The sequence below is a fragment of the Marmota monax genome, unplaced genomic scaffold (assembly GCF_021218885.2).
Source record: "Marmota monax isolate L192 unplaced genomic scaffold, Marmota_monax_Labrador192_F-V1.1 WCK01_AAM20220418_F8-fsc00001, whole genome shotgun sequence".
NCBI classification, from domain to species: Eukaryota; Metazoa; Chordata; class Mammalia; order Rodentia; family Sciuridae; genus Marmota; species Marmota monax.
In genome coordinates this window covers 43,617,737-43,645,057 of record NW_026693777.1, presented here as the reverse complement: position 1 = coordinate 43,645,057, position 27,321 = coordinate 43,617,737, and the positions used below count along the sequence as shown (strand labels likewise).

Sequence of the window (27,321 nt, the reverse complement as noted above, 5' to 3'; positions counted from 1 at the left end):
ATGAAGATTAAAAAAACATACTGAATATAAGTACAAAAAGTACTTGAAAGAAGTAAATTGGAATAGATTTAAAATGAGAAAAAAGGGGCTGGGGTGGTGGCTCAGTGGTAGAGCGCTTGCCTAGCATGCATGAGGCACTGGGTTAGATCCTCAGCACCACATAAAAGCAAACTATTGTATCCACCTAAAACTAAAGATACATAAATAAATAAATATTTAAAAAAAAATAAAATGAGAAAAAAATATATAGGATACTGCTGTATTCTTCTTTAGACTTATGGTAACACCAGTTCTTCAGCCTTCATGAAACAGAAGAAAACAATTTAGGGTCTTCCTAAATTGCCCAGGCTGACCTCAAACTTGTGAACCTCTTGCCTCAGCCTCTGGAGCAAATTGAGATTAAAGGAGTACACCATTGCATTTGACACAATATCTACAATGTCACAATTTTAGTAAGAACAAGGATTTTTTTTTTTCTCTTTCTGAGGTGTTGGGGATTGAACCCAAGGTCTTGTGAATGCTAGGCAAGTGCTCTACCACTGATCTAAATCCCTACCCCAAGAAGTATATTAAACCAGGGGTAGCAGCACATTCCTGTAATCCCAGTGACTCCAGAAGTTGAGGTGGAATGATCGAAAGCTCAAAGGCAGCCTCAGCAATTTAGCAAGGCCCTAAGGAACATAGGGAGACCCTGTCTCAAAATAAAAAATTTAAAAAAGGCCTGGGGAGGGAGCTCAGTGGTAGAACACTTTCCTAGCATGCTTGAGTCCCTGGGTTTGATCCCTAGCACCACAAAAACAAAGCAAAACAAAACAAAACAAACAAACAAAAAAGGGCTGGGAATGCAACTCAATGATAAAGCCCCCTGAGTCCAATCCCCAATACCACACACACATACAGAGACAAAAAACAAAACACTATCAAATTGTACACTTTACTGTGTTACTTCAAATAAGGTATTTTAAAGTATTTAATAGCTTATATATACATACTGTTCTTAAGGGTGTTATCTCATTCAAGTCTTACAATAATAACAAAGGAGAAGCTGAGCCAGGAGGAAGGTAGTGATTTTATTCAGCTCACTGATCAATGGGTCTAAATTGAACCTACACCTTCTTCCAACTAACATACCATATTTTTTTGGTACTGGGTTTTGACTCAGGGGCACTCCACCACTGGGCCACATCCCCAGTCCTATTTTGTATTTTATTTAGAGACATGGTCTCACTGAGTTGTTTAGAGCCCTGCCATTGCTGAGGCTGGCTTTGAACTCGCAATCTTCTTGCCTCAGGCTCCCTAGCTGCTGGGATTACAGGTGTGTGCCACCATGCCCAGCTAACATGATAATTTTTTGTTTTGTTTTGTTGGGGTAGAGGGTATTGAACCCAAGGTGTTGCAAATGGTAAGCAAACACTCCACCAAGGAGCTGAGGTCCTGGCCCTAAAATGTCAGTGTTCTTTCTGTGATTACGCTATTTTGTATGCTGCCTGTTCCCCTGAGGAATCCAACATCTGAGGATGACCTCACTATAGGTGTTGCTGACCAGAGAGCAGAACATTAATGGTGCTTACATAAGACTGTTATATCTTGGCAGGTGGTGCATGCCTATAAAGCCAGCAACTCTGGAGGCTAAGGCAGGAGGATTGCAAGTAGGTCAGCCTCCGCAACTCAAGAAGATCCTATTTCAAAATAAAAAATAAAAAGGACTGGGGATGTGGCTCAGTGATAGAGGGCCCCTAAGTTCAATCCCTAGTACTGCAAATATAAATAAATAAAAACAGACTGGAAAAAAAGAAAAAAAAGTCTGTCATGGGATACACATAATGATTAGATGGGATCCATATAAAGAATTTAATTAAGTAAAATAGATGAATGAAATTTTCTGAGTTATCATATTACATTGCCCTAAAGCTAAACAAATGAGCTACAAAAATATTAATTTCCTGTGCAGGGCTCTGAATCTCTGCTTTAATTACCATCACCCTAAACATTCTTCTAGTACTAAAAACTGTCACTGAAGCAGTCAACTGCCTTGTTCACATAAGGCAAAAATTTAAAAACTGAATGGGAGTGTAGCTTAGTGGTAGAAGCTTGCCTGGCATGCAGATGTCATCTGTTTGATCCCCAGGACTAAAACAAACAAACAAACAAATACAATAAACAAACCAAGCTTGAGGCCAGCCATTCATTACTCCTGAGTTACTTTGTAATTTAATTATATAACAAGCTTTTGTTATGTTCTTCACAGTTTGGAAATACAATTTTTACAAGTCATACCTCCAACACAGATTAAGTCCTGTTGGTTCCAACACAGGTAACCTTGGAAGTATTCACAGTCAAAACAAACGTCTAGGGGCTGGGGCTGGGGCTGAGCGGTAGAGTGCTTGCCTAGCACATGCGAGGTGCTGGGTTCGATCCTCAGCACCATATAAAAAATAAATGAATAAATAAAATAAAGACATCGTGTCCAACTACAACTAAAAAAATATTAAAAACAAAAAACAAACAAATGTCTATTTACTGCTTGCTGCTGACTGAAAGTGAAACATTTTTATCTAAGGTAACTCACCACAGTTAATATGGTCCAGAAATATGTCCAGAAAGGACAAATAGGCTCCAGATGAAATGGAACTAACTGCTGACAAAGAAAAGTGCTTTGATTTTCTTTTAATGATATTAGGTAAATAAGGAAGGATATTGGTTCTGAGGACTCTTATCTCCCAAGATAAAAGACAAGAAGCTTATGGCAAAAATTCAGAAAACTGAAGCATCTTCTCATTACCAAGAAGCAATCTGACATTTCAGATTTTAAAAAAATACAAAAACTGCCAGGCACAGTGGTACATGCCTCCTGAGGTACAGTAGTATCTCAGCTACTTGAGAAGCTGAGGCAGGTGGATTGCAAGTTTGAGACCAGCCTGGCAACTTAGAGACACCCAATCTCAAAATAAATGAAATGGGCCGAGAATGTAGCTCAGTGATAGAACACCCTTGGATTCAATCCCCAGTGTTTAAAAAAAAAGGCTAGGACAGATACCTAGTGTGTACATAATGAGTAATTCCAAGACTTGAATCTTATGAAAACAGGGTTCCAAATGTGAATTTTGGAAAATTATTTCTACTTTGGGAGCTTGAAAAATTTAGTCAATCTGTAAAACATAAAGCTGTGAAACACCATTTGTTCATTTAATTTTTAAAAAATATCTTTATTTATTTATTTATTTATTTATGTGGTGCTGAGTATCGAACCCAGTGCCTCACGCATGCGAGGCAAGCGCTTAACCACTGAGCCACAACCCCAGCCCTGTTCATTTAATTTTTACATATCACCTGTCTTCTCACATTACTTTCTTTTTTTAAAATTTTTAATATTTATTTTTCAGTTTTTGGCAGACACAATATCTTTGTTTGTATGTGGTGCTGAGGACTGAACCCAGGCCGCACGCATGTAAGGCAAGCACGCTACCGCTTGAGTCACATCCCCAGCCCATACTTTCAATAATTACTAGATTTAAATTCTAAAATCAAGATAATTTCATGACTTCCTTGCTACTTTATGCTCAGCAGATTCAAATCATATACTGATTTTTATCAAAGACACATACAATCTCAGTAATTAACCCTCAAAAGTATTGCTCCCAGTGCCTATGTTAAAAACAGGTAAAATAATAGGAAGTAGGAGACAATGTTGCTCCCAATGTATTTTATGGAGTCAGCTGGTGCCAGGTTTGAGATCTAGTTGCACCACTTACCAGCTATATAATCTTACACAAATATCTTCTTTCTTTCATTCAACGAATATTTAGTGCACATCTATGTGCCGGTCATTGTTCTAGGTACCAGGAATAGAGCAGTAAATAAGACAAAGTCTCTGCCCTCATGGAGCTTGCTCTTTAGTTACTTTATGTCTTTAAGCCAAAATTTCTAACTCTCTTACAAGGTATAATCAACTTTATAGGGTAGTTATGAAGAATAAATAACAGACACAAATGTCTATAGCATTTTATGAAAAAAGCAATTAGTAAATAAAATGACAGTATAAACAACAAACGTGATCCTAAATATTTGTTTCTCATTTTGTTAACAATACCATTTCCAAATGCATCTTCATATACAGATGATCCTTAGCTTATGATGTGAAAGCATCCGAACCCCATCATAAGGTGAAAATATCATAAGATGAAAATGTACTGAATACATCTACACTCTCAAACATCATAGATAAGTCTAGCCTGCCTTAAATATGCTCAAAAGCTTCAGTGAGTATCTCATTTCATTTACTTAATACTGTACTGAATATGAAAATCAGGATGGTTGTATGGGTATGTTTTCAGACCATTGTAAAGTTATAAAATCTTTTTTTTAAGCTGTAGTTGGACACAGTACGTTTATTTTATTTATTTATTTTTACTTTTATGTGGGGCTGAGGATCGAACCCAGTGCCTCGCACATGCTAGTCGAGCACTCTACCGAAGAGCCACAACCTCCCTGTTGAACTTTTAGACCACCTATGTAGGTCAGATGTCAATGAGAAGGGAAGTATAAGAAACAAGAAATAGGGCTGGGGTTGTGGCTCAGTGGTAGAGCACTCGCCTAGAGTGTGTGATGCCCTGGGTTTGATCCTCAGCACCACATAAAAATAAATAAATAAAACAAAGGTGTTATGTCAACTACAACTAAAAAATAAACATACAAAAAAAAAAAAAAGGAATCATCACTAAAAAAATAAATAAATAAATAAAAAATAAAAAAGAGAGAGACAGAAAATAATAATAATAATAATAATAATAATAATAATAATAAACAGAAAAGGCAGGGTAGCTACAACTTTACCTTCTTTTCAACACCTCCCTCTTCTCTATGCGGTTGAACAGCTCTTGCTCTCTTTCCTTCTCTGTCATCTGTTCCAGACGGGCCCTGTCTTCCTCATCTCCCATGAGATCCTCTCCATAGCCATCATGGAACTCTTCATCTTCTGAGGAAGAATCTGAATCTGAACTAGAAGAGGAGCTGTTGCTGTCAGAATCTGATACTTCCCCTGCAACAGAGACCCAACATGAGATCACATGCTAAGTCCAGTGATCCCACAGTGTTGACAAGCACTGGCTCTCTCAGGTAAAATGGCAAAAGGCCACCTCTGACTCTCTCAGGTAATAAAATGGCAAAAGGCCACCTCAGCTTCTTTGGGACCAGTCCATAGTCTGCTTTTGGTAAATGCAAATAGAGATTAGCGAAATTAAGGCTGGAAAAAGAAAGCTATGTTCTTTTCAATTATTTTATGCCTTTTTATTTTTTATTTTGAGAAAGGGTCTTACTAAGTTGCTAAGACTAGTCATTTTTTTTTTTCCTTCCTGATACTGGAAATTGAACCCGAGGTGGCTTAACAACTGAGCAACATCCACAGCCTTTTTATGTTTTATTTTGAGACAGTGTCTTGCTAAGTTGCTTAGAGCTTTTGCTAAATTGCTTGAGGCTGGCTTTGAACTCAAAATCCTCCTGTCTCAGCCTCTCAAATCACTGGGATTACAGGAGTGTTCCACCATGCCTGGCTCTGAGGTTAGCTTTGAACTTGTGATACTCTTGCCTTGGCCTTCCAAGTCACTGGTACAGGATTGTACCACCATACTTGGATTATTATTTATTTATTTATTGGTAGTGGGGACTAAACAGAGGGGCACTCTACCACTGAATTACACTCTCAGCCTTTTAAATTTGAGACAGGGTCTCCCTAAGTTGCCGAGGCTGGCCTCAACTGGAGGTCCTCCTGCCACAGCCTCACCTCGCCTAGCACAACTTTTTTTTTGTGTGTGTGTGTGTGTGTGTGTGCGTGCTGGGGATTGAACCCAGGGCCTTGTGCATGTGAGATAAGCACTCTACCAACTGAGCTATATCCCCAGCCCCCAGCACAACTTTTTTATTTTGAAGAAATTATACACCTACAGGAAAAAAGTTGTACAAACGGTAACACTCTCATACATTCTTTAGATTAATTCATTGTTAACGATGTCAATTCACTTTCTCTTTCCTTTTCATTTTTTGGTACCTGGGACTGAATTTGGGGACACTTAACCCCCAAGCCATATCCTCAGCCCCTTTTTAAATATTTTATCTAGAGACAGGGTCTCACTAAGTTTCTTAGGGGCTTGCTAAATTACTGAGGCTGGCTTTGAACTTATGATCCTCCTGCCTTAGCCTCCTGAGCTGCCAGGATTACAAGTATATGCCTCCATGCCTGACTACTTTTTCTGTCTACACATATAAAATAATTGTAGCTGTGTGAGGTGGTGCACCTCAAAAAATATTTTTTTGGGGGAGAATTATCAGAGATTGAACTCAGGGGCACTCGGCCACTGAGCCGCATCCCCAGCCCTATTTTGGATTTTATTTAGAGACAGGGTCTCACGGAGTTGCTTAGCACTTTGCTTTTGCTGAGAGTGACTTTCAACTCCTGATCCTCCTGCCTTAACCCTCCTGAGCAGCTGGGGTTATAGGTGTGCGCCACCACACCTGGCTGTCAAACAAAAAAAAAACAAAACTTTTTTTTTTTTTTGGTACCAGGGATTGAATTCAAGGGCACTCAACCACTGAGCAGCATCCCCAGCCCTTTTTTGTATTATTTAGAGACAGGGTCTCACTGAGTTGCTTAGTGCCTAGCTGTTGCTGAGGCTGCCTTTGAACTTGAGATCCTCCTGCCTCAGCCCCTTGCGTGTGCGCCACCATGCCCAGCTTCAAAAGTTTTTGAGACAGGGTCTCACTAAGTTACTGAGGTTGGCCTCCTGCCACCTGAGATCATAGGCATGTATCACTGTGCCCTGCAAAGGACGGTCTCTTACATAACAAACTACATTATTATCAAGTTTAGCATATTTATCATTGATGCAATTCCATCATATAATGTACAGTTAGTACTTAAATTTCACCAATTGTTTTACTACTGAACTTAATAGTCACTTTTTATACAAAGTAGGGTCCAATCTGAGATCACACATTGGTTACCATGTCTCTAATATAATTTAATCTGGACCTACCTTTCTTTATTAAAAAAAAATGAATTAATTATTTTTCAGGTGTTATTAGGGATTAACCCCAGAACTTCATGCAGCTAGGCAAGAGCTCTACCACTGAGCTACATCCCCAGTCCTTTTTTTGTTTGTGGTTTTTTTTGAGACAGAATCTTACTTTGTTGCCCAGGCTGGCCTTAAACCTGTGGTCCTCCTGCTTCAGCCTCCTGAGTAGCCATGATTATAAGCGTACTTACCTACAATCCTAGCTAATTTCTTTTTTTTTTTAATGAGATGGGATCTTGTGATGTTGTCCAGGTTGGCCCAAACTCCTCACCTTAGGCAGGAGATCACTTGAGCCAGAATCCAATCTAGGACTACATCATGCCTGGTTTGGACCAGCCTTTGTCTTTCAAGCCTTTGAATTTTTGAAGAGTTTAAGTCCACAAAATTGTCTAATAGAATTTTGTAAGGTAGTGATGAAAATATTCTCTATCTGAACAGTAGCCAATACAAGTGGCTAATGAGCAACTGAAATGCAACTAGTGTAACTGAGAAACTGAGAACAACAGTTATCAAAGGTCTCCTAATTTGATTTGGTTTGCCAAGAAACAATTTAGGTTATGAATTTTTGGCAAGAATACTTGCTAAATGATTGTGTTACATCAGAGAGCATCTAACATCCAGCCAGGCACAGTGGTGCACATCTGTAATCCCAGCAATTCCAGTGGCTGAGATAGAAGGATCACAAGTTCAATGCTAGCCTTAGCAATTCAGCGAGACCTTGTCTCAAAATAAAGAATAAGTAGGACTTGGGATGTAGCTCAGTGTTAAAATGCCCCTGGGTTCAAGTCCTACTACAACAACAACAAAAAAACAACAACAACAAAAAAAAAACATCAACCTCAAAAAAAGCATTTAGCATCTGTTTGTATCATTACTATTAATTAGTATTACTTGGTTACGGTGGTGTTTCTCATATTTCCTCTCTGTACAAGAACCTTTTTCCCTTTATAGTTAGTATGTACAGGAAGATTCTTTTAGACTGTAAAAACATCTTGTTCCATATTACATTAACAATTATTATTGTGGATGAAAAAAAATGAAGATTTTTCTAACCCTATAATTTCTTCTACATTTATTAGCTGGTATTTTAAAAAAATACTTATTTTTTAGTTGTAGTTAGACACAATACCTTTGTTTTATTTATTTATTTTTATGTGGTGCTGAGGATTGAACCCAGGGCCTCGCACGTGCTAGGCGAGTGCTCTACCACTAAGCCACAACCCCAGCCCAACACTGGATCTTGAAAGGACAAAGGGTGGCATGTAAAAAGTCAATGTATATTATTAATGAATATTAAGTTAAAATCAGCCATTTAACAAGAATTGTGGCTTGATTCAATTTGAGGTAACATTGACAGACATGGACTTAAAACCAGGTTAGACCAATTTTATACCAGGCTGTTTGTAAGTGAAACTTACTTTTTCAAAACAACTTAAGGTTTATTATTCTAGTCCTGGAACAAGTTAGTTGTTAAACTAGTGTTATCGAAAAGTTCTGGAATTGTTTAAGAAAAGAATATTTCTTCTCTGGGAGTGGTGGCGCACACCTGTAATCCCAGCAGCTCTGGAGGCTGAGACGGGAGGATTGAGAGTTTAAAGCCAGCCTCAGCAATGGCAAGGCGCTAAGCAACTCAGTGAGACCCTGTCTCTAATAAAATACAAAATTGGGCTGGGGATGGGGCTCAGTGGTTGAGTGCCCGAGTCATATCCCTGGTAACAACAACAACAAAAAAAAATAGAATATTTCTTCTAAGTTTTCCATCTGATTCAAGGATTTCCCTCCACAGACAAAAAAAGAAGACACCCAGGATAAAGTGAGTGGAGACTAATACAGGGACACCTACTCCTCCTGGGTTCCTTGGTTGGGTTCCCAGGTTCTCACCCTTCCTTCGGGAAATGCATGATTTTTCTTGCTTTTTTTTTCAGATTCTCAAAGGATCCATGACCACTGAAAAAGCTAAGGACTACTGTTCTAAAGGCAGAGATCAAGCTATAATGTGGGCTGCTTTCTTCTCCACTTCTGCCTCTCTCTCCAACCTGACAAGACGAGAAATTCACCCGCCAGGTCTGGGTACTTGGCTCACCTTCCTCAGGTGCTGAGCTCTCAGCAGAACTGTCTTTGTCTGAACTGCCTGAGGAGGCAGTTTTATTTGCTTGTTTCTTCATGGTTCCTTTCTTCTCTATTTTTCGGCCTTTTCCTTTCTTCTTGTTTTTATTACTCCCAAATGTCCACTACAAGGAAAAAAAAAAAAAGAAAAAGGAAAACTGAAATAGGAACTTTATGGAGAAAAAAAAGCTGAACGATTCAAGAGAATTAAGACTATTTGATTTTCAACAAAATGATTCCAAGAATCTCTACAACTTTGAACCCACTCCCAAATATACACTTTATATGATGAAAGATACACTTTTAGGTCAGTTGGCCACTCAGGTGGCTGCCTCAACTGGTACTGAGCTGTGCTCTGCAGCCTCCAGTCTCTGTATGTCTCAGCAAAGGTCATCCAATATGAGCAGCAAAGAAGAATGGAGAGGTTTCAGAAGAAGAAACACAACAACTTCCCTGTACAACCAAAGGGAGGGGAAGGATGTTAGTTTACCTTCACCCATGATGCTGGCCTTCAAGTCATTTCAGCAGGAATTGGATGTAAGGCATGACAAACATGAGAGACTTGTGAAATTTGGTTGGGATATAACTATTGAACATAAGAGGACGATTGTTCTCCTCCATAGGATTACAAGTGCTCCTGATAATGGAAGTAATATTGACTAAATCCTAAATTATATTAGATGGTATCAGACAAAAAATATGACAGGTAGCCCAAGAGCTATCAGGAGATCAGTTCCACTTAGCTGTCACTCAGGACTGTAGGAATATGTGCTATCTCTTTCCAACACTTCATCAAAACACAATCATTAGTCAGTAATGGATGAAATTATTAAACAACTGGTTTTTACAACAGAGGATAATGGGAAAGAAAACAAGACTCCCTCCTCTGATGCACAGGATATGTCACTTGGAGACTTAAGTCACCCATTTACCTTCTGGGAGTGGCTGGTTTAACTGGAGAGTTGAAGCAAATGTGTATTAACAGTGTGGGGAATGGGGACTCAACACTCCCTTTGGGCTGAGAATATAGCTCAGTTGGGAAAATGCTTGCCTCCAATGCACAAGGCCCTGGGGTGGGTTCCCAGCACACCACACAAAAAGAAAGAGAGAAAGAGAAAAAGAGAGAGAAAGAGAGAAAGAAAGAAAGAAACAAACAAACAAACCACCCTCCCTTTGAAGTGAAATTGTTTTTTAAGCCAGGTTTAGGATGGGTTTTCCTTCACTGGCAAACATTCAGTATTACAAGGTCTCTAAGAAGCTGTATACCATAAAACAAGGTCTGGTCAAAGTTGAGATTGCTTGTTATGTTCTGAAAAGTCCAGGGTTCAGAGATCCTAAGCACATGCTGGAAGATGTGCTCCCAGTTAAAACAGAAATGATTGTTCAGGAAGAGGGCATTTCCTATAACATCACTGGCTATCATCTGGAGATAGACGAGTCTGTAAGACAGTTACTCAGCATTTCATTTGAATTTATTGCAGCATTTACATAGAAACATTCAGTTGTATTTCTCTTAAATTGTATACAAGCTGTACATGAAATTATCAAATGAATTAATTCTTTTTTGGGGGGGGCGGGTACTGGGGGTTGATCTCAGGTTCACTCAACCACTAAGCCATCTCCCCAGCCCTTTTTTGTATTTTATTTACAGACAGGGTGTCTCACTGAGTTGCTTAGTGCCTTGCTTTTGCTGAGGCTGGCTTTGAACTCAAGATCTTCCTGCCTCAGCCTCCCTAGCCGCTGGGACTACAAACGTGTGCCACTGCACCTGGTCAATTGATTCTTTTTATTCACAGAAGTGTGCATATATAAGTGTTTATATATATGCCTATTTGAGGAGTTTTGCTGGTTAACCTTTATCATTTATCTGTGAACATGCTTCAAACTGAGATTTCTCCTATAACGTATTTAATTTATTTTGTATGAATTTTGGAGTAATAATTTTTAATGGAAGCAATTTCAGTTGGTGATTTTTGTTATATATAGAAAAGATTTCTTAATTAAACTTCTGGACCTAAGCTTCCTGTCTAAATTTCTTGGCAATGTATTGTACACCCCCAGAATTGACTTAATCCATAGAACAAGAATTGAAAATTAACTATCAATACTTGTAATCCCAGCAGCTCTGGAGGTTGAGAAAGGAGGATCGAAAGTTCAAAGCCAGCTTCAATAATTTAGCAAGGCCCTAAGCAACTTATTGAGACCCTGTCTCAAAATAGAAAATAAAAAAGGCTAAGATGTAAGTCAGTGGTTAATCTCTGAAGGGGAATTGGAGCTAACATTTTAATGTTTTCACTGGTAAAGTTGAGTTGAATTATGTACTTGTACATAATTGAAAGATTTTAGTATTAATTATTTAGCAGTATTTCCCCCCTTACCATTTTTATTAGGCATGCTTGAAGGCTTTTCTATCCTAGCATTTTGAAATTTTGATATACTAAGTTAATCCAAACCTTTATAGTAGGTCTGGAGTATTTATAAAGTTGCCAAAAAATTGTATGATATAGAATTCAGCAATAAGACAACTGGTCATACAATTAAGAGTAACAGTCTTTAGCACTCTTTAAAAATGAACTTGCCTACTAAAACTAGCTACAGATTATTACTTACAATATGAAGCTGACTTGAGCATGACAGACAGTACTTACTGGATGACAGATAGTCCCAAACAAATTGATTTTTTAAAAATATATTTTTAGTTGTAGATGGACATGAGAGCTTAATTTTTTTTTTTTTTAATTTACTTTTATGTGGTGCTGAGGATTGAACCCAGTGCTTCACACATGCTAGGCAAGTGCTCTACCACTGAGCTACAGCCCCAGCCCCCAAATCAATTGATTTTGTGAGTTTTGAGAATCTAGATTTTTACTTTTGGAAAGATTACTTCTGTTTATAAGAGTTCATTCTTGGACAATGTAACTTTTCAAAAATATTACCTAAAGGAAAACAAAACACAGACATGCCTGATACATTAATAAATCAGTGAATGTTTTATAGATGTTTAAAACAAGTCTTTTGAATAAAATATTAAAATACTTTTTTAAAAAAGAAACAATTTTAAAAAGTTTGTTTTTTATAACTACTAGTTATAAATTTCTTAGTAATGGAATTTCTTAGTAATAGAACATTTAGATAAAATACAAAATCGAATTAATGTAGTTTCTGTTGCAACAGAAAAACAAAGATACTAACTTTATGGCAAGACAAACAAGTGAAAGAAAACAGCTTCTGGTGTTTTCTGTGGTAGAGATCGCATTAACTGCTAAGGGCTGGTATGTCAGGGTTTCAGTACATAGAGAATGATTTAGTGATGAGGTGGGCCTCAGAAAGGCGGGGAAAGAAGCTTGTGCCCAGGAGAAAACTGCAAAATGCACTGAGAAAGGTTAAGAGCCACTTTTGGACACGGATGGTAGTACTGGCAATAACTCTAAGAAAGCAGGAAGTAAAGTAGATCATTAAGTATATGTGTGTATATCTTTTTTATATATACATATGTGCTTTTTTAATATTTTAGTTGTTGATGGGCTTTATTCTATTCATTCATTTATATGTAGTGCTGAGAATTGAACAAGCAATATTATACTGAGTCACAACACATTATCTAAAAAAATGTGTGTATCTTTTACTTAAATGTATGATGCTAAGGATGTACCTGGCATGTGTAGGCCCTGGGTTCAATCTTCAGCACCACATGTACATAAATAAATAAAAGATAAAAAAAAATCCATTGACAACTAAAAAATGTGTGTATCTCTTACTTAAATGTATGATGCTAAGGATGTACCTCAGTGGGAGAGCTCTTTCTTGCCTGGCATGTGCTAGGCACTGGGTTCAATTCCTAGTACTATATTAAACCATATCTCCTTTGATATGTTATTTATTATTTATTGTACTAGGGATTGAACCCAGGGATGCTTTAGCACTGAGCTACATTCCCAGTCTTTAATTCTTTATTTTGACGGTCTTGATAAGCTGCTGGTCTTAAACTTGCATCAGTCTCCCCAGTAGCTGGGATTATAGGTATATACCACCATGCCCAGCACTTCTCCTGATTTACAATAATTTTTGGTGAAAAATACTTTCTATGTTAAAAAAGTACAGTTTTTGCTCCTATTGTAATGGGATGATAAATTAACCTCCTTGGGTTGGGATTGTGGCTCTGTGGTATAGCGCTTGCCTGGCATGTGTAGGCCCTGGGTTCAATCCTAAGCACCACATGTACATAAATAAATAAAGGATTAAAAAAAAACCATTGGCAACAACAACAAAAAAATCTTTAAATAAATAAATAAATAAACTTCCTATTTCATAGTAGTTAAGATCAGAAGAAAATTTATTTGGGGCCTTTTCTTGGACTGGGGAGACCTAGGCATAGGAGCTATTCTTAAGAACCAGAGTCTATCCCAGAGGTTTGGGAGACTGAGGCAGGAAGATCGCGAATTCAAAGCCAGCCTCAACAACAGCTAAGCTAAGCAACTCAGTGAAACCCTGAGGTTTAAATTAAATACAAAATAGGGCTAGGGATTTGATTCAGTGGTTGAGTGCCCCTGAGTTCAACCCCCAGCACCCCCCTCCCTGAAAAAAAAAGAACCACAGTCTGAATCCCAGCTGCTTAGGAGGCATGAGTTCAAAGCCAGCCTCAGCAATTTAGTGAGGCCCTAAGCAACTCAGCAAGACTCTGTCTCTAAAATATAAAAAAGGTCTGAAAATGTGGCTCGTGGTTAAGTGTCCCTGAGTTCAATCCCCAGTACCAAAAAAGATAGGGGTGTAGCATAGGTGTAGCATAGTGGTAAAGTGCTCCTGGGTTCAATTACTAGTACCAAAACAAACAAAACAAAACAAATAAACAAAGCCACAGTCTTTGTTTACCTTGATAAAATATTGTAAAAAGGGTGTTATTTTAATCTTTTGATTCTAGTTTTAATTTAGTTATTTTAATTGTTATGCTCATAATACAGATATTACTAGAGTCAATAATGTATTAGATATCTTCGACATTGGTTCTTTTACAAGAAATAGTACAACCATATACATAATACTCAGTATTTGTTTCTTGGTTATAAAAATGGCCATGACCCACCTTTTCCAAACAGAGTATGGAACTTCTACCCAATAGGAATATGAAGAGGTTGAGAGCAAAAGGTTGAGCTATCAGGGTCACATGTATGTCAGAGTGGCTAGGTTTATTTTTGTCTACAGGTTTGGGTTTCTCATATGCAATACAGCCAAACTCTGTGGAGTCCCTAGGGGGTAAAAAAAAAAAAAAAGTGTTTATGAGAGCAAAAACGATCTAAATGTGAAGTTATACAAGTAAATCCAATTTAGGAGGTGCTAGGAAGCTATCTGGCTTCCTTATCAACTACCCTCTGTCTGCTTCAATCTGCCACAGTCTCATCTTAGCAATTGTCACTCATTTGCAGTCTACAATGTTTATCCCTTGCAAGGGAGGGAGAAAAAGCAAAGGTTAAAAATAGAAGAAAAATGCTGTCATTTAAAAGGAGCTAATCCTGAATGTGAGAAGAGTATTTGTTTATTTTTCTTATGGCAATTTTCGAAAATAGTAAGGTGACAAAGTTGTCTTACCTCCCATGAAGCTGACTGGGGGTTGGGAGGGAGGTGTATGAAGTCAAATGCAAACAATCTAAATTCCAATCTAAATTCTACTAATTCTCCAATATGTGGTAATGTTTTAGGGGCATTATAATGTAGATGAATTTACTTTTAAAAATAGAATTTTAGGGCTGTGTTTGTGGCTCAGCTTCAGAGGCCCTGGGTTCGATCCTCAGCCCCACATAAGAAAATAAATAAATAAAATAAAGGTATTGTGCCCAACTACAACTAAAAAATAAATATTTAAAAAAAAAGAAGAAGAAGAATTTTAGCCAGGTGTGGCAACACACATCTATAACCCCAACTACTCTGGAGGCTGAGGCAGGAGGATCATTTGAGCCTGGAAGTTTGGAGATAGCCTAGGCAACACAGCAAGACCCCATTTTAAAATAACCACAACTTTTTAAAAAATTTCTGAGGCTGGGGATGGAGTCAATAGTACAGCGCTTGCCTATCATGTACAAGGACTTAGGTTCTATGCCTAGCACTGCAAAAGTTAAAAAAAAAAAAAATTTGAATCTGTATTTCTACTACCCAAAGACAATGATCACTTGCAATGTGGAGGTGAGTCTTATTATTCTTATATAATTCCAAGAAAGAGACTCAAATCGGTCCCAATAATTATTCATAGATTTTTTTTCTCCTTGGAGAATAAATCACAGTTATAATATTTTACATTTACATTTTTCCCTAATATTTTATTTTTAGTTATAGGTGGACACAATATAGCACTCTACCTCTGAGCCACAACCCCAGCCCCTACATTTACTTTTGTAAACCAGAAATTCTAGAATGTTTTTGGTCTAATCACATATTTTAAATATTTCCCCAATACCTCTTCTAAGAGCACAAAGTCTTGCAAAACCTATTCTGGTGACTCTAAGACAGTGGGAAAGACTGGAGTTGTAACTCAGTGGTAGAGCGCTTCCCTAGCATGTGTGAGGCACAGAGTTCAATCCTCAGCATCATATAAAAATAAACAATTAAAATAAAAGGAATTGCGTCCATCTACAACTAAGAGGAACACAACAACAACAAAAAGACAGAGGGAAAATGATTTCTTTCATTGTCAGAGTAGTAAACGGAGTCTAAAGAGTAAAGAACAGAATTAAATGAATGCTCATGTGCTCTCTCCATCCAGGAGGGATTAGAGGAAATGTGGGCTGTACTGAAAGGCAAGTTCAGATGTAACCTTTTAAGGTGAGAATAGAGTACCCTACTGGTCTGCATCTGAACTCCAGGTACAGAGGCCAGAGTATCCCCCAAAGAGCTGCTCAAAAACAACTTGGGAAAGGGTATCAGACACATTGACATTCTGCTTTCCTAAGCATAAATGTATGCAAGCTTCACACAACCCCAGACAAGTATTATGTAAATATGCAGGGAGGAAAGCCTAAAAAAGAACCTGGAAGATGTTTTCTTATCTAGTAAATTGTAACAGATTAGCTGTTTTACCCTCACTGTTGTAACAGATATTCTAATGGACAGTAATTATCTAATAATACAGGTAGGTGTGTGCTACAAAACTCTGTGCCACCCTGTGTGTGTGGGGATGTTACAAAGCAGTTCCCATTCTAGGAAGTTGCTGGCATTCAGATAAAAGATGGGATGGAACATGGGATGAAAGTAGTTGGCTTGGGGTACGGGGGTGGGAATAGGAAAGACAGTGGAATGATTGGGACATAACTTCCCTATGTTCACATATGAAATACACCACCAGTGAAACTCCACCTATGTACAAGCATAAAAATGGGATCCTCATTAGAATAAGTTATAATCCATGTAATGCATAATATGTGGAAACACACTCTCCTGTTATGTATATCTAAAAAGAATAAAAACAAAAAAAAGTGGTTGCCTTTGGACTTGGGTGGCATTGAGATCCTGAGTACAATGAGCATCCTGGAGGAAGAAAAACAAAAAACTTGAAGATTTATATCTAATGGGCAAGGAATACCCATATTCCTAGGTCTTAGAAGAGTAGAAATCATTTCTACGCAGTTACTCTGAATTGAATTTATATGTGAAATGAGCCAGGTGCAGTGTCACATACCTGTAAACTCAGCTACTCAGGAGACTAAGGCAAGAGGCTCACAAGTTCAAGACCAGCCTCACCAACTTAACAAGGCCCTAGTAACTCAGTGAGACCCTGACTCAAAATAAAACAAACAAACAAACATAAGGGTAGGAGATGTAGCTCAGTGGTAGAGCACCCCTGGGTTAAATCCCAGGCACCAAAAGATAAACAAACAAACAACAAAAAAGAAGACATAACAAAGAAATGTAAAATATAACATTACACTCCCCTTGAGAAAGTGTCAGAATTGGTTGTAAACAAATTTGAGCAAATGGTCCGTGAAAATCACTGCATTATTTCAAATTCTTGTGTTGAAATTTTTTTTTTAGAATTTCTTAATATTTATTTTTTAGTTTTCGGCGGACACAACATCTTTGTTTGTATGTGGTGCTGAGGATCGAACCCGGGCCGCACGCATGCCAGGCGTGCGCGCTACCGCTTGAGCCACATCTCCAGTCCCTTATGTTGAGATTTTAACAGTCTAGATAAATTAGATGCTACAGTATGGTTGTCTACCTCGCCAACAGCCAAAAAGTACTGCATAAACAAGGCTTACGAGCAATTCTAATAACTGTCCTAAGTTCAAGTACTAAAGCAGGATATTCCAATCTAAATTCTACTAGATCCTCTGGTTTCCTGACCCCAGAGCAAATCAAATGTAGGAAAAGCTGGAAGTAGGGCAGATTACCAAAAGATGAGCACTTCTCACCTAACAGTCCTGGAAGAGAAAGAAAAGCTCTAAGAAAGAAGTACCTCACAGCCTAATATTTTGGAAGGCATTCTTTCCCAATACAAGAACTGCCATTCAGCCAGGCATGGTGGCACATACCTGTAATCCCAGCAGCTCAAGAAACTGAGGCAGGAAGATTGCAACTTCAAGGCTAACCTCAGCAACTTAGTGGGGCCCTGTCTCAAAATAAAAAGTAAAAAGTGGGGGCTGAGGTTGTGGCTCAGTGGTAGAGCACTTGCCTAGCAGTGTGAGGCACTGGGTTCGGGTCCAGCACCATGTATAAATAACTAAAATAAAGACCAATCAACAACTAAAAAAAAGCAAAAAGGGGACTGGGTTGTGGCTCAGTGGTAGAGCACTTGCCTAGCATGTGTGAGGCACTGGGTTCTATTCTCAGCACCGCAAGTAAATAAATAAAATAAAGGTCCATTGACAACTAAACAATAATAAAAAAAAAAAAGGTAAAAAGGGCTGCAGATGTGACTCAGTGATAAGCACCCCCGGGTTCAATTCCTAGTACCAAACAAACAAAAAATAAAACTGCCATTCACATATAGTCTTGTTTTCAATGTTTTTGAGAAATAAAAGGATTCATTTCAACCCTGTAGTGCATCACTTGTCACACCTAGTTGTAGATTTAAATTTCAACCAGAAACTATATAAAATAACATTTATCAAAAAAATTTTCAAATATAGCATAGTTTTAGTACTGGGATTCCATCTATGTGGAAAATCTTGTTCTAGATGTGTATGTGTATGAAAAGTTTACTAAACCAATGTACAAACAGAAAAACATTAGCAAAACAGTGAAGGTCTTTTTTCTTTTCTTTTTCTTACTAGGGAAAAAAAGGCCATTCTATTTTATTTTGAGACAAGGTCTTGCTAAATTGCTCAGGCTGACCTGGAATTTGGCAATCTCCTGACTTAGCAGGCAGAGTTGCTGGGATTACATGTGTGCCATGCACCTGGCTGAACAGTGAAGGTCTTCAATGGAAGCATGTGATAAGTATGTATTATCTCTAAAGTATCATGCTCTTAGATATCAAGCCAACTTCCTGGAAAAGTTTTTTCTAAATAAATTTATTTATTTATTTATTTATTTAAAAAGAGAGAGAGAGAGAGAGAGAGAGAGAGAGAGAGAGAGAGAGAGAGAGAGAGAGAGAATTTTTTAATATTTATTTTTTAGTTTTTGGCAGACACAACATCTTTGTCTGTATGTGGTGTTGAGGATCGAACCCGGGCCGCACGCATGCCAGGCGAGCGCGCTACCGCTTGAGCCACATCCCCAGCCCTCTAAATAAATTTATAAGTAAAAGCTGAATCTTTCTCAGTGTTCTACTTTTTTCTATCAATAAATATAATTGAGTCAGCAAGAGATTACAAAGTGTGAATAACAGCAAAAGTCAATCAAACTGGGAGAGCCTGAAAGATCAGATAAAGTATAAGAAAGAGAAGGAAGAGGCTTCAGAAAAGAAACAAGGTGGAAAAAAATGAAATACAGGAATAGCAAGAAGAAATCAGTCTTTGAAGAAGCAGGTAGAGACACAACAGAAACAGGGAAGGCTGAGAAATGTTCTAAGAAAGAAGAAACAGGTGTGACAAGTGGTGCACTACAGGGTTGAAACAAATCCTTTTATTTATCAAAAATATTGAAAACAAGACTATATGGGAAGCTTTTAAAATAATTCTTGCTTAGACAGAGGGCACTCCAGCAGTTTCTTCACTTTGACTAATGTAGTTATTATATTCAGTTCTGAACAACAACAAAAAAGTTTTTTTTTTTTTGTTTTTTTTTTGCGGGGGTATCCAAAGTACTTTTTACTCTTATGTAGCTGGCAGCTATCTATTTCTATATGCTCCAGCTCATCATTATCACCTTTCACCATAGAAGCAGACTTCATAGTTTTCCAGGCTTGATCCATGTAGACTCTATATTATAAAAAGAACTTGGGGCTGGGGTTGTGGCTCAGCGGTAGAGTGCTCGCCTCGCACATGCGAAACCCTGGGTTCTATCCTCAGCACCACATACAAAAATAAACAAGTAAAATAAAGATGTTGTGTCCAACTAAAAAATAAATGTTTAAAAAAATAAATAAAATAAATAAAAAGAAAAAGAACCTTGAGGGCTGGAGAGATAGCTCAGTTGGTAGAGTGCATGCACAAGGCCCTGGGTTCAATCCCCAGCACCATAAGTAAGTAAGTAAGTAAATAAATAAATAAATAAGAACCTTGTTTATTTTTACCTATGCCTCAAGAATCACCGGTTTACTCAAAATATATACACAACCATATTTTCTGTCATTAAATGTTGGGGTTTTTGCCCCCTTCAAGGATCCTATGTATGAAACATCTAGTTATTCTCTCATTAACTGGACCTTATACTTAATGTTCAATGCCATACGTACATTTTTTTCTGTATAGGAAACTTTCATAGTTTCTGTTTCCCCTCCTCCCATCAATTAGCTAGCTATCATCTTGCTCTAAAATTTCTCCATAGAACAAACTATCCCATTAACTTTTTAACTAGTTGGCCAATTTTCTGTCCTAGCAAATCTGAGGGGGCAACATAATTCTTAATATTCATGGCTCACTAATGTCAAACATAAAGATGGCATACTTAAAACTCCAGAATAGCTTCTGGTACAAGCAAGCTCCATCTGACTGACAATGGTCACTTCAAAAGCCAATTTTCTAAAATAATTTATAGGTAATAAAGATAAAAAACCAAAGCAGAAATGAGACAACACAGTATACTAACTTCAGTACGTATTTTTTCCCCCACAGACAGACGTCTGAATATTCGTTATGAAAGAGGAAAAAAGGCAAGAACCGATAGCTCAAATTTCATATTCTAAGGATCTCTCAAAAGTCCCCTATCCGACCTACAAAGCCTACAGAATCCATAACCTGGAGTTAATATTACTGAGTTTCGTAGTGGAAGATTAGTAAGATTGTTTTTTAAAAAAGATTCTTTTAAGTTCTTTTTCTTTCTTATGGTGCTGAGGATGAAACCTAGGGGCTCATGCATACCAGGCAAGCAGTCTACCACTAAGCCACATCCCTGGCCTTTTTTTTTTTTTTTTTTGGGGGGGGGGTTCTTATGATTAAACCCAGAGTCTTGCACATGCTAGGCAAGTGCTCTACCAGTAAGATACATCCCCAGCCCTTTTTATTATATTTTGAGACAAGGTCTCCCCTAAGTTGCTCAGGGTAGGCTCAAACTCTTTGACTCTCCTGCCTCAGCCTCTCAAGCAGCTGGGATTATAGATGTGTACCATTGCACCCAGACTAAATTATTTTCTTTAATTGTCCAAAACAATGAAATATTTGCTCTAACTCTGAAGTGCTCTATGCTACTAATAAGCTAGTAGTAGCCAGAGTCAGAGAGAGATGATCTTTCAGAGTGGTCACAATATAGAGGCTCTATTCCTAAGATAGGGCAGAGTAGAACTACAATAAAATGTAGGTCTAGGGGCAGAAGAGCTAAGAACCTTTCAGGGGCAAAGTCACTTACATTTATGTAGCCAGTCTGTCAGCCTTTTTCTTCCTTTAAACACATTAACAACTGAGAAGTAATCTAGGGTGAAGACTTTCTGTCTTAGGTAGCTGGAAGCAACAGGGGAAACTCTAAACTTATTTTATTATTTTTAAAAATATTTTTTAGTTGTAGGTAGACACAATACCTTTATTTTATTTTTATGTGGTGCTGAGGATCGAACCCAGTGCCTCACACATGCTAGGCCAGTGTTCTACCACTGAGCCACAAGTAAATTACAGTGGTGCATGCCTGTAATTCAAACACCTCAGGAAGCTGAAACAAGAGGATTGCGAGTTCAAAGCCAGCCTCAGCAAAAGAGAGATGCTAAGCAACTCAGTGAGACCCTGTCTCTAAATAAAATACAAAAATAGGGCTGGGGATGTGGCTTAGTGGTTGAGTTTTGTAGTGGAAGATTAGTAGGATTGTTTTTTTAAAAAAGATTATTTTAAATTATTTTTCTTTCTTATGATGCTGAGCATGAAACCTAGGGGCTCAATCCCCAGTACAAAAAAAAAAGATGCAGGGGCTGGGCGTGGTGACACACACCTATTATCCCAGCACCTCAGGAAGCTGAGGCAAGAGGATCAGGAGTTCAAAGCCAGCCTCAGGAATTTAATGAGGCCCTAATTTAGTGAGACCCTGCTTCAAATAATAAAGTGCTGGGGATGTGGCTCGGTGGTTGAGTGCCCTTGAGTTCAATCCCTGGTACCCGCCCCCCCCAAAAAAAAGATAAAGGGAAAGCCAGGATTGGTGGCACATGCCTCCAGTCCCAGCTACTTGGAAGGCTGAAGCAGGAAGAATGATTGAGCCCAGTCTAAGGCTCTATCTGAAAACACAGAGAAAAGGAATCCCAACAGTACTGCATACTTACTTAGGACTCTGACCCAACAATAGGAATGTGGAGAATGAAAGAGTTCCAAGGATATTTCTACTGCTCATATTAAGGAACTGTAAAGACCACAAATTCAATACAGGGTATTCTAGACATAGCAAAGATTAAAAAGTAATAGAATATAGGAGGAAAGAAGAGCCACAGCAGTTAACTTCTGAATGTGAAAATTAGAAGTAGTTGCAGGAACAGTTGGAGAGAAAATTTCAAGATTTTCCTGTATTGATACAAATATAAACATGAATGCAAATTAAATATCAATTTCCTATGTAAAAATATTTATTTTGAATAATAAAAATTTAATGACAAAAAAGATTTTCCTATATTATCTCTGTATTTTAAAAAAAGAAAATAGAAAGTCAAACAATAAAACAAATTACTTTATAGACTCTACTGCTTTTCTAATATGTTGGGTTATTTTATTAATTTGAAGGGAATTACAGGTCCTCCACTGAAAATAAGCAAAAGAATAAACATTCCCTAATCCTTACTATAAAAAGCCATTTTAGCAAATTATTTAAGACTAAGAGAATATCACTATAGTCAACCAGAATGCAAATATTCCCAATCTACATATTCAGGGCACTGGTAAATACTGTTTATCTATTAATTGTATTTCATGATATTAAATAAACATTTTTACTGTTAAAAATATTCTCCTAGTCTAGCTGGGAGTGCTGGCACACACCTGCAATCCCAGGGACTCAGAAGGCTGAGGCAGGAAGATCACAAGTTTCAGGCTAGCCTCAACAACTTAGCAAGGCCCTGTCTCAAAAAATAAAAAGAGGATTGGGGCTGTAGCTCAGTGGCAGAGCGTTTGCCTAGGATGCGTGAGGCACTGGGTTTGATCCTTACCACCACACACAAAAAAAGGCACGCTGTCCACCTACAACTATAACTAACTAATTAACTAACCAAATAAATAAATAAATAAAAAGGGCTGGGGATGTTGCTCAGTGACTGAATACCCCTGGGTTCCAATTCCAATACCAAAAAAATATTTATTATCCTAGCCTACCTTGGTGGCTCACACCTGTAATCCCAGCTACTCAGGAGGCTCACAAGTTTGAGGCCAGCCTGAGCAATTTACTGAGACCCTATCTCAAAATAAAATTTTAAGAAGTGGAGATATACCTAAGAAATAGAGCACCTGCTTAGCATGTGTGAGGCTCTGGGTTCAATCTGCAGTACCAAATAAATATATATTTATTTACAGTAAAAGACAAAAAGACTGCCTGGTAAAAGATAAATAGAAATGGTATAAATCTCTCTCTAGGAAATTACTAAGAGGGAAAAAAGTACTTTAAATCAAACTAGGAACATGTTTGGAGTGTTTCAACACGTTTCTCCTCACAGTGCCTTCCATTTGGATTCTGGATCTTTGAGGGTCTTGTTTTATTGGAGGGCAATTTGAGAAAGTCACATTGATTTAGACAAGGAATCATTAGATTTTCCTTTTTTAAAAGTTAACATCATCATTCTGAGGGATATAAAATCAATCTTCACAAAGAAATCTTTACATCTCACTACAGTATTTCTCATTAAAATATGGCATTCTTGATAGAATTTCTTTTCTCGAATGAAAGTAGGATTTAAAAGATAATCCCCCAACCCCACAAAAAAAGAAAGAGAAAGAAATAAATAAGGAGAAAAGAAGACAACTAGTTTTGGTCCTTATTTTGCAATAAAGCTAGAAAGAGATGAAACAATAGCAAGGAATGTCTTGCAAAGGTACCTGCTTGGCAACTAGAAATATGATGAATATATGACAATTCAGAGCTTTCCTTACACAATTTTCTTTCCTTAACAAGTTTTTGAGGATCTCAGGCTATTAGGTCTTCTTTCTTTCTTTCTTTTTCAGGTAAATGTTTACATTGTGGCTTGGTTAAATCAATAGTCATGAGGCTATTAGGTCTTATTTTAAGGAAACAAGGCCACGGGATTCACCAACTCAGAGACCCTCAAATATCCACCAGTCCCACAGGCCTAAGTCCTCAACACCCACCTCGTCATCACTGTCGGATGTCTCTGAGTCTGAAGATGCTGCAGGTTGACTCACAGGCGGCTCCTTCTCCTCAGAGTCACTGCGCTTCCTTTTTGCCAGGGACAATAGCTCCTAATAAGGCAGAAATAGTCACATCAGTTTTGTTCAACAGAGAGAGAATAATAAAATGGCCGGGCATGGTGGCATTTGCCTGTAATCCCAATGACTCTGGAGGCTGAGGCAAGAGGATCGAAGTTCAAAGCCAGCTTCAGCAACTTAGTGAGGCCCTAAGCAACTTAGAGAAACCCTGTCTCAAAATAAAAAATTTAAAAAAGGCTGTGGATGTGGCTCAAGGGTTGAGTGCTCTCTGGGTTCAATCCCCAATACCAAATAAATAAATAGCCCACATTCCCTGAATCTCTTCTACATCTTTGTGCTTTCCACTGAAGGACATCATCATAAGGACTTTTAACATACAAATGGACTGAATGCCAGTATTCCTAGGTGCTGAAGAAATATTTTCAAAATCTGCCCACTCCTTCTTCATGGGAAAAGTATATCTGAAATAGAAAACTGAATTAGAAGCTACTCCAAACTGTCACTGATTTCTCTCTAAACTACAGAAGTATTGATTCTCAGGGACTGATAAGAACTGTTTACAAAGGTAGTTTGCTTGCTGTTTACCTGGAATACAGCTAATACTCCAAAGATCCTTTGTATTATATTTCATGTATAATTGGTGTTTGTGAAGCTGTTGTAAAAAAGCTTAACATTAGATGCAATGGCATATGCCTGTTATCACAGCCATTCAGGAGGTTGACAAATTCACAGCCAGCCTCAGAAACTTAGCAAGACCCTGTCTCAAGATAAAAAATAAAGGGACTACAGTGTTAGGGGCTGGGGTTGTGGCTCAGCGGTATAGTGCTCGCCTAGCATGTGCGAGGCCCTGGGTTTGGTCCTCAGCACCACACATAAATAAAGGTATTGTGTGCAACTACAACTAAAAATTAAATAAATCAATTCTCAAAACTGTACATAAATAAATAAAATAAAGGCCCATTGACAACTAAAAAATATTTAAAAAATAAAAATAAAAAAGGGCTAGTAATGTAGCTCTATGGTAAAATATGTCAGGATTCAATTGAGAGAGAGAGAGAGGAAGGAAGGAAGGAAAAGAAAAGAAAGGAGGGAGGGAGGGAGGGAGGGAAGAAAGAAAGAAAGAGCCCACAAACTGTACATTTATGAGGTCATTTTATATTCTGAATGCTTAAACCATAAAAAAAAAAAGTATATACTTCTGTCCAGTCATGGTGGAACTATAATTCCAGTGACTCTGAAGGCTAAGGCAGGAGGATCTCGAATTCAAGGATAGCCTCAACAACTTAGTTAAATCCTATTTCAAAATTGAAAACAACAACAACAACAAAAAAAAAAAAAATTAAAAAGGCTAAGGATAAAGATGTAGCTTTGTGGCAGAGCACCCCTGGGTTCAATCCATAGTACAAAAAATACACACACACACACACACACACACTCGTATGTGGAGGGGAAGAGACTGGGGGTGGTGAGGAGGTAGAGAGAAAAAGAGGGAGATTTGTATATTTCTGGTGCTTAATCTAGGGCTTAACAATGAACACTAGGTGTGCTATCCATTATGTCAGAATCCTAATTTGACAACCCCAATACTCCACTTCACTACTTCTGCTTTGTCCTGGTGACTTAAAGTGTGATTAGAAGGGAAGTGCCAGAGAGAAAGCCATGGCTACAATCAGAATCGGCTTTACCACATGGCTTCCCTGTCTCATTACTTTTCCCCTACTTACTTCTGTGACTCAAAAATGCAAAACAGGGTTACTAGCCCTGCTCTCTGCTAATACCAATACCAGCCCACACTTACACTATTCTTACTATATGTCAAGCACTTTTCTCAGCATCTGTTATTTACTATTCACAACAATATTGATAAATATTGTCACCATCCCCGTTTAAAGATAAAAAAAGCAGCTGGTGACGCACTCCTGGAATCCCAATGACTCAGGAAGCTGAGACAGGAGGATCAAAAGTTCAAGTCTTGGGGCTGGGGATGTGGCTCAAGCTGTAGCGCACTCGCCTAGCATGCGTGTGGCCCGGGTTCGATTCTCAGCACCACATACAAAGATGTTGTGTCCGCCGAAAACTAAAAAATATGTATTAAAAAAAAAAAATTCCCTCCCTCCCTCCCTCCCTCCCTCTCTCTCTCTTAAAAAAAAAAAAAAAAAAAAAAAAAGTTCAAGTCCTGACTGGGAAATTTAGCAAAACCTTGTCACAAAATAAAATATAAAGGGCCAGGTATGGTGGGGGCATGCCTGCAATCTCAGCACCTTGAGAGGCTGAGGCAGAAGGATAGCGAGTTAGAGGCCAGCCTGTACAACTTAGATCCTGTCTCAAAAAAATAAAAATAAAAATTTTTAAAAAGAGTTGGGGAATATATCTTAATGGCAGAGCAGCCCTGGGTTCAATCCCCAGTAACATAAAAATTTTAAAAACAGATGGGCATGGGGCTGGGGTTGTGGCTCAGTGGTAAAGCACTTGCCTAGTATGCATGAGGCACTGGATTTGATACCTGGCACCACATAAAAACGAATAAAATAAAGCTATTGTGTCCACCTAAAAAAAAAATAGCTGAGCATGGTGGCACATGCCTATAAATCCCAGTGACTGAAGAGACTGAAACAGGAGGAGCACAATTTCTAGGTCAGCCTCAGCAATTCAGCAAGACTCTAGCAAGTTAGTGAGACCCTGTCTCAAGATAAAAATATAAAAATAAAAAGAATTAGGATGTAACTCAGTGGTAAAGTACCCTTGGGTTCAATTCCCAGTACCAAAATAAATAAATAAAGTGCTAGAGGTGTAGGCTTTGTGGAAAAGTACCCCTGGGTTCAATCTCCAGCACTGGGAAAAATAAGTAAGAAAAATTCAGCTGATGAGGTCTTGCACACCAAGACACCACCAAATCCTGAGGCTGATGCAGGAGGATCACAAATTTAGGGCCAGCCTGAATCACAAATTTTAGTCAGACCCTGTCTCAAAATAAAAAAATATAAAGGACTGGGTGGGGGGTGGTGGTGGCTGGGGTTGTGGCTCAGAGGCAGAGCACCTGCCTAGCATGTGTGAGGCCCTGGGTTCGATGCTCAGCACAACATAAAATAAATAAAGATTGTGTACAACTATGACTAAAAAATAAATATCAAATAGATAGATAGATAGATAGACAGATAAAAATAAAAAGGGTGGGCTGGGGATGTGGCTCAAGCGGTAGCACACTCGCATGGCATGCGAGC

The 27,321-nt window shown here is 38.2% G+C and overlaps 1 protein-coding gene and 1 pseudogene across 2 annotated transcripts in view; one reads left to right on the top strand and one right to left on the bottom strand.

Moving 5' to 3' along the window:
* The window catches only part of Rtf1 (RTF1 homolog, Paf1/RNA polymerase II complex component), a 61,463-nt gene that overhangs the window by 18,425 nt on the left and 15,717 nt on the right, over nucleotides 1-27,321 (bottom strand). Inside the window, exons 1-4 of one of the 2 annotated variants that reach the window (XM_046461641.2) lie at nucleotides 24,023-24,133; nucleotides 14,254-14,416; nucleotides 9,151-9,298; nucleotides 4,834-5,038 (exon numbers count right to left, since the gene is read on the bottom strand). In XM_046461641.2, the coding sequence (XP_046317597.1) occupies nucleotides 4,834-5,038; nucleotides 9,151-9,298; nucleotides 14,254-14,416; nucleotides 24,023-24,030 (524 nt within the window). In that variant the 5' untranslated portion in view covers nucleotides 24,031-24,133. Of the gene's footprint in view, nucleotides 1-4,833; nucleotides 5,039-9,150; nucleotides 9,299-14,253; nucleotides 14,417-24,022; nucleotides 24,134-27,321 lie in introns of those variants that run through there. The other variant, XM_046461640.1, reaches the window with a different exon arrangement.
* LOC131424827 (translin-associated protein X-like) lies at nucleotides 9,573-10,665 on the top strand (annotated as a pseudogene).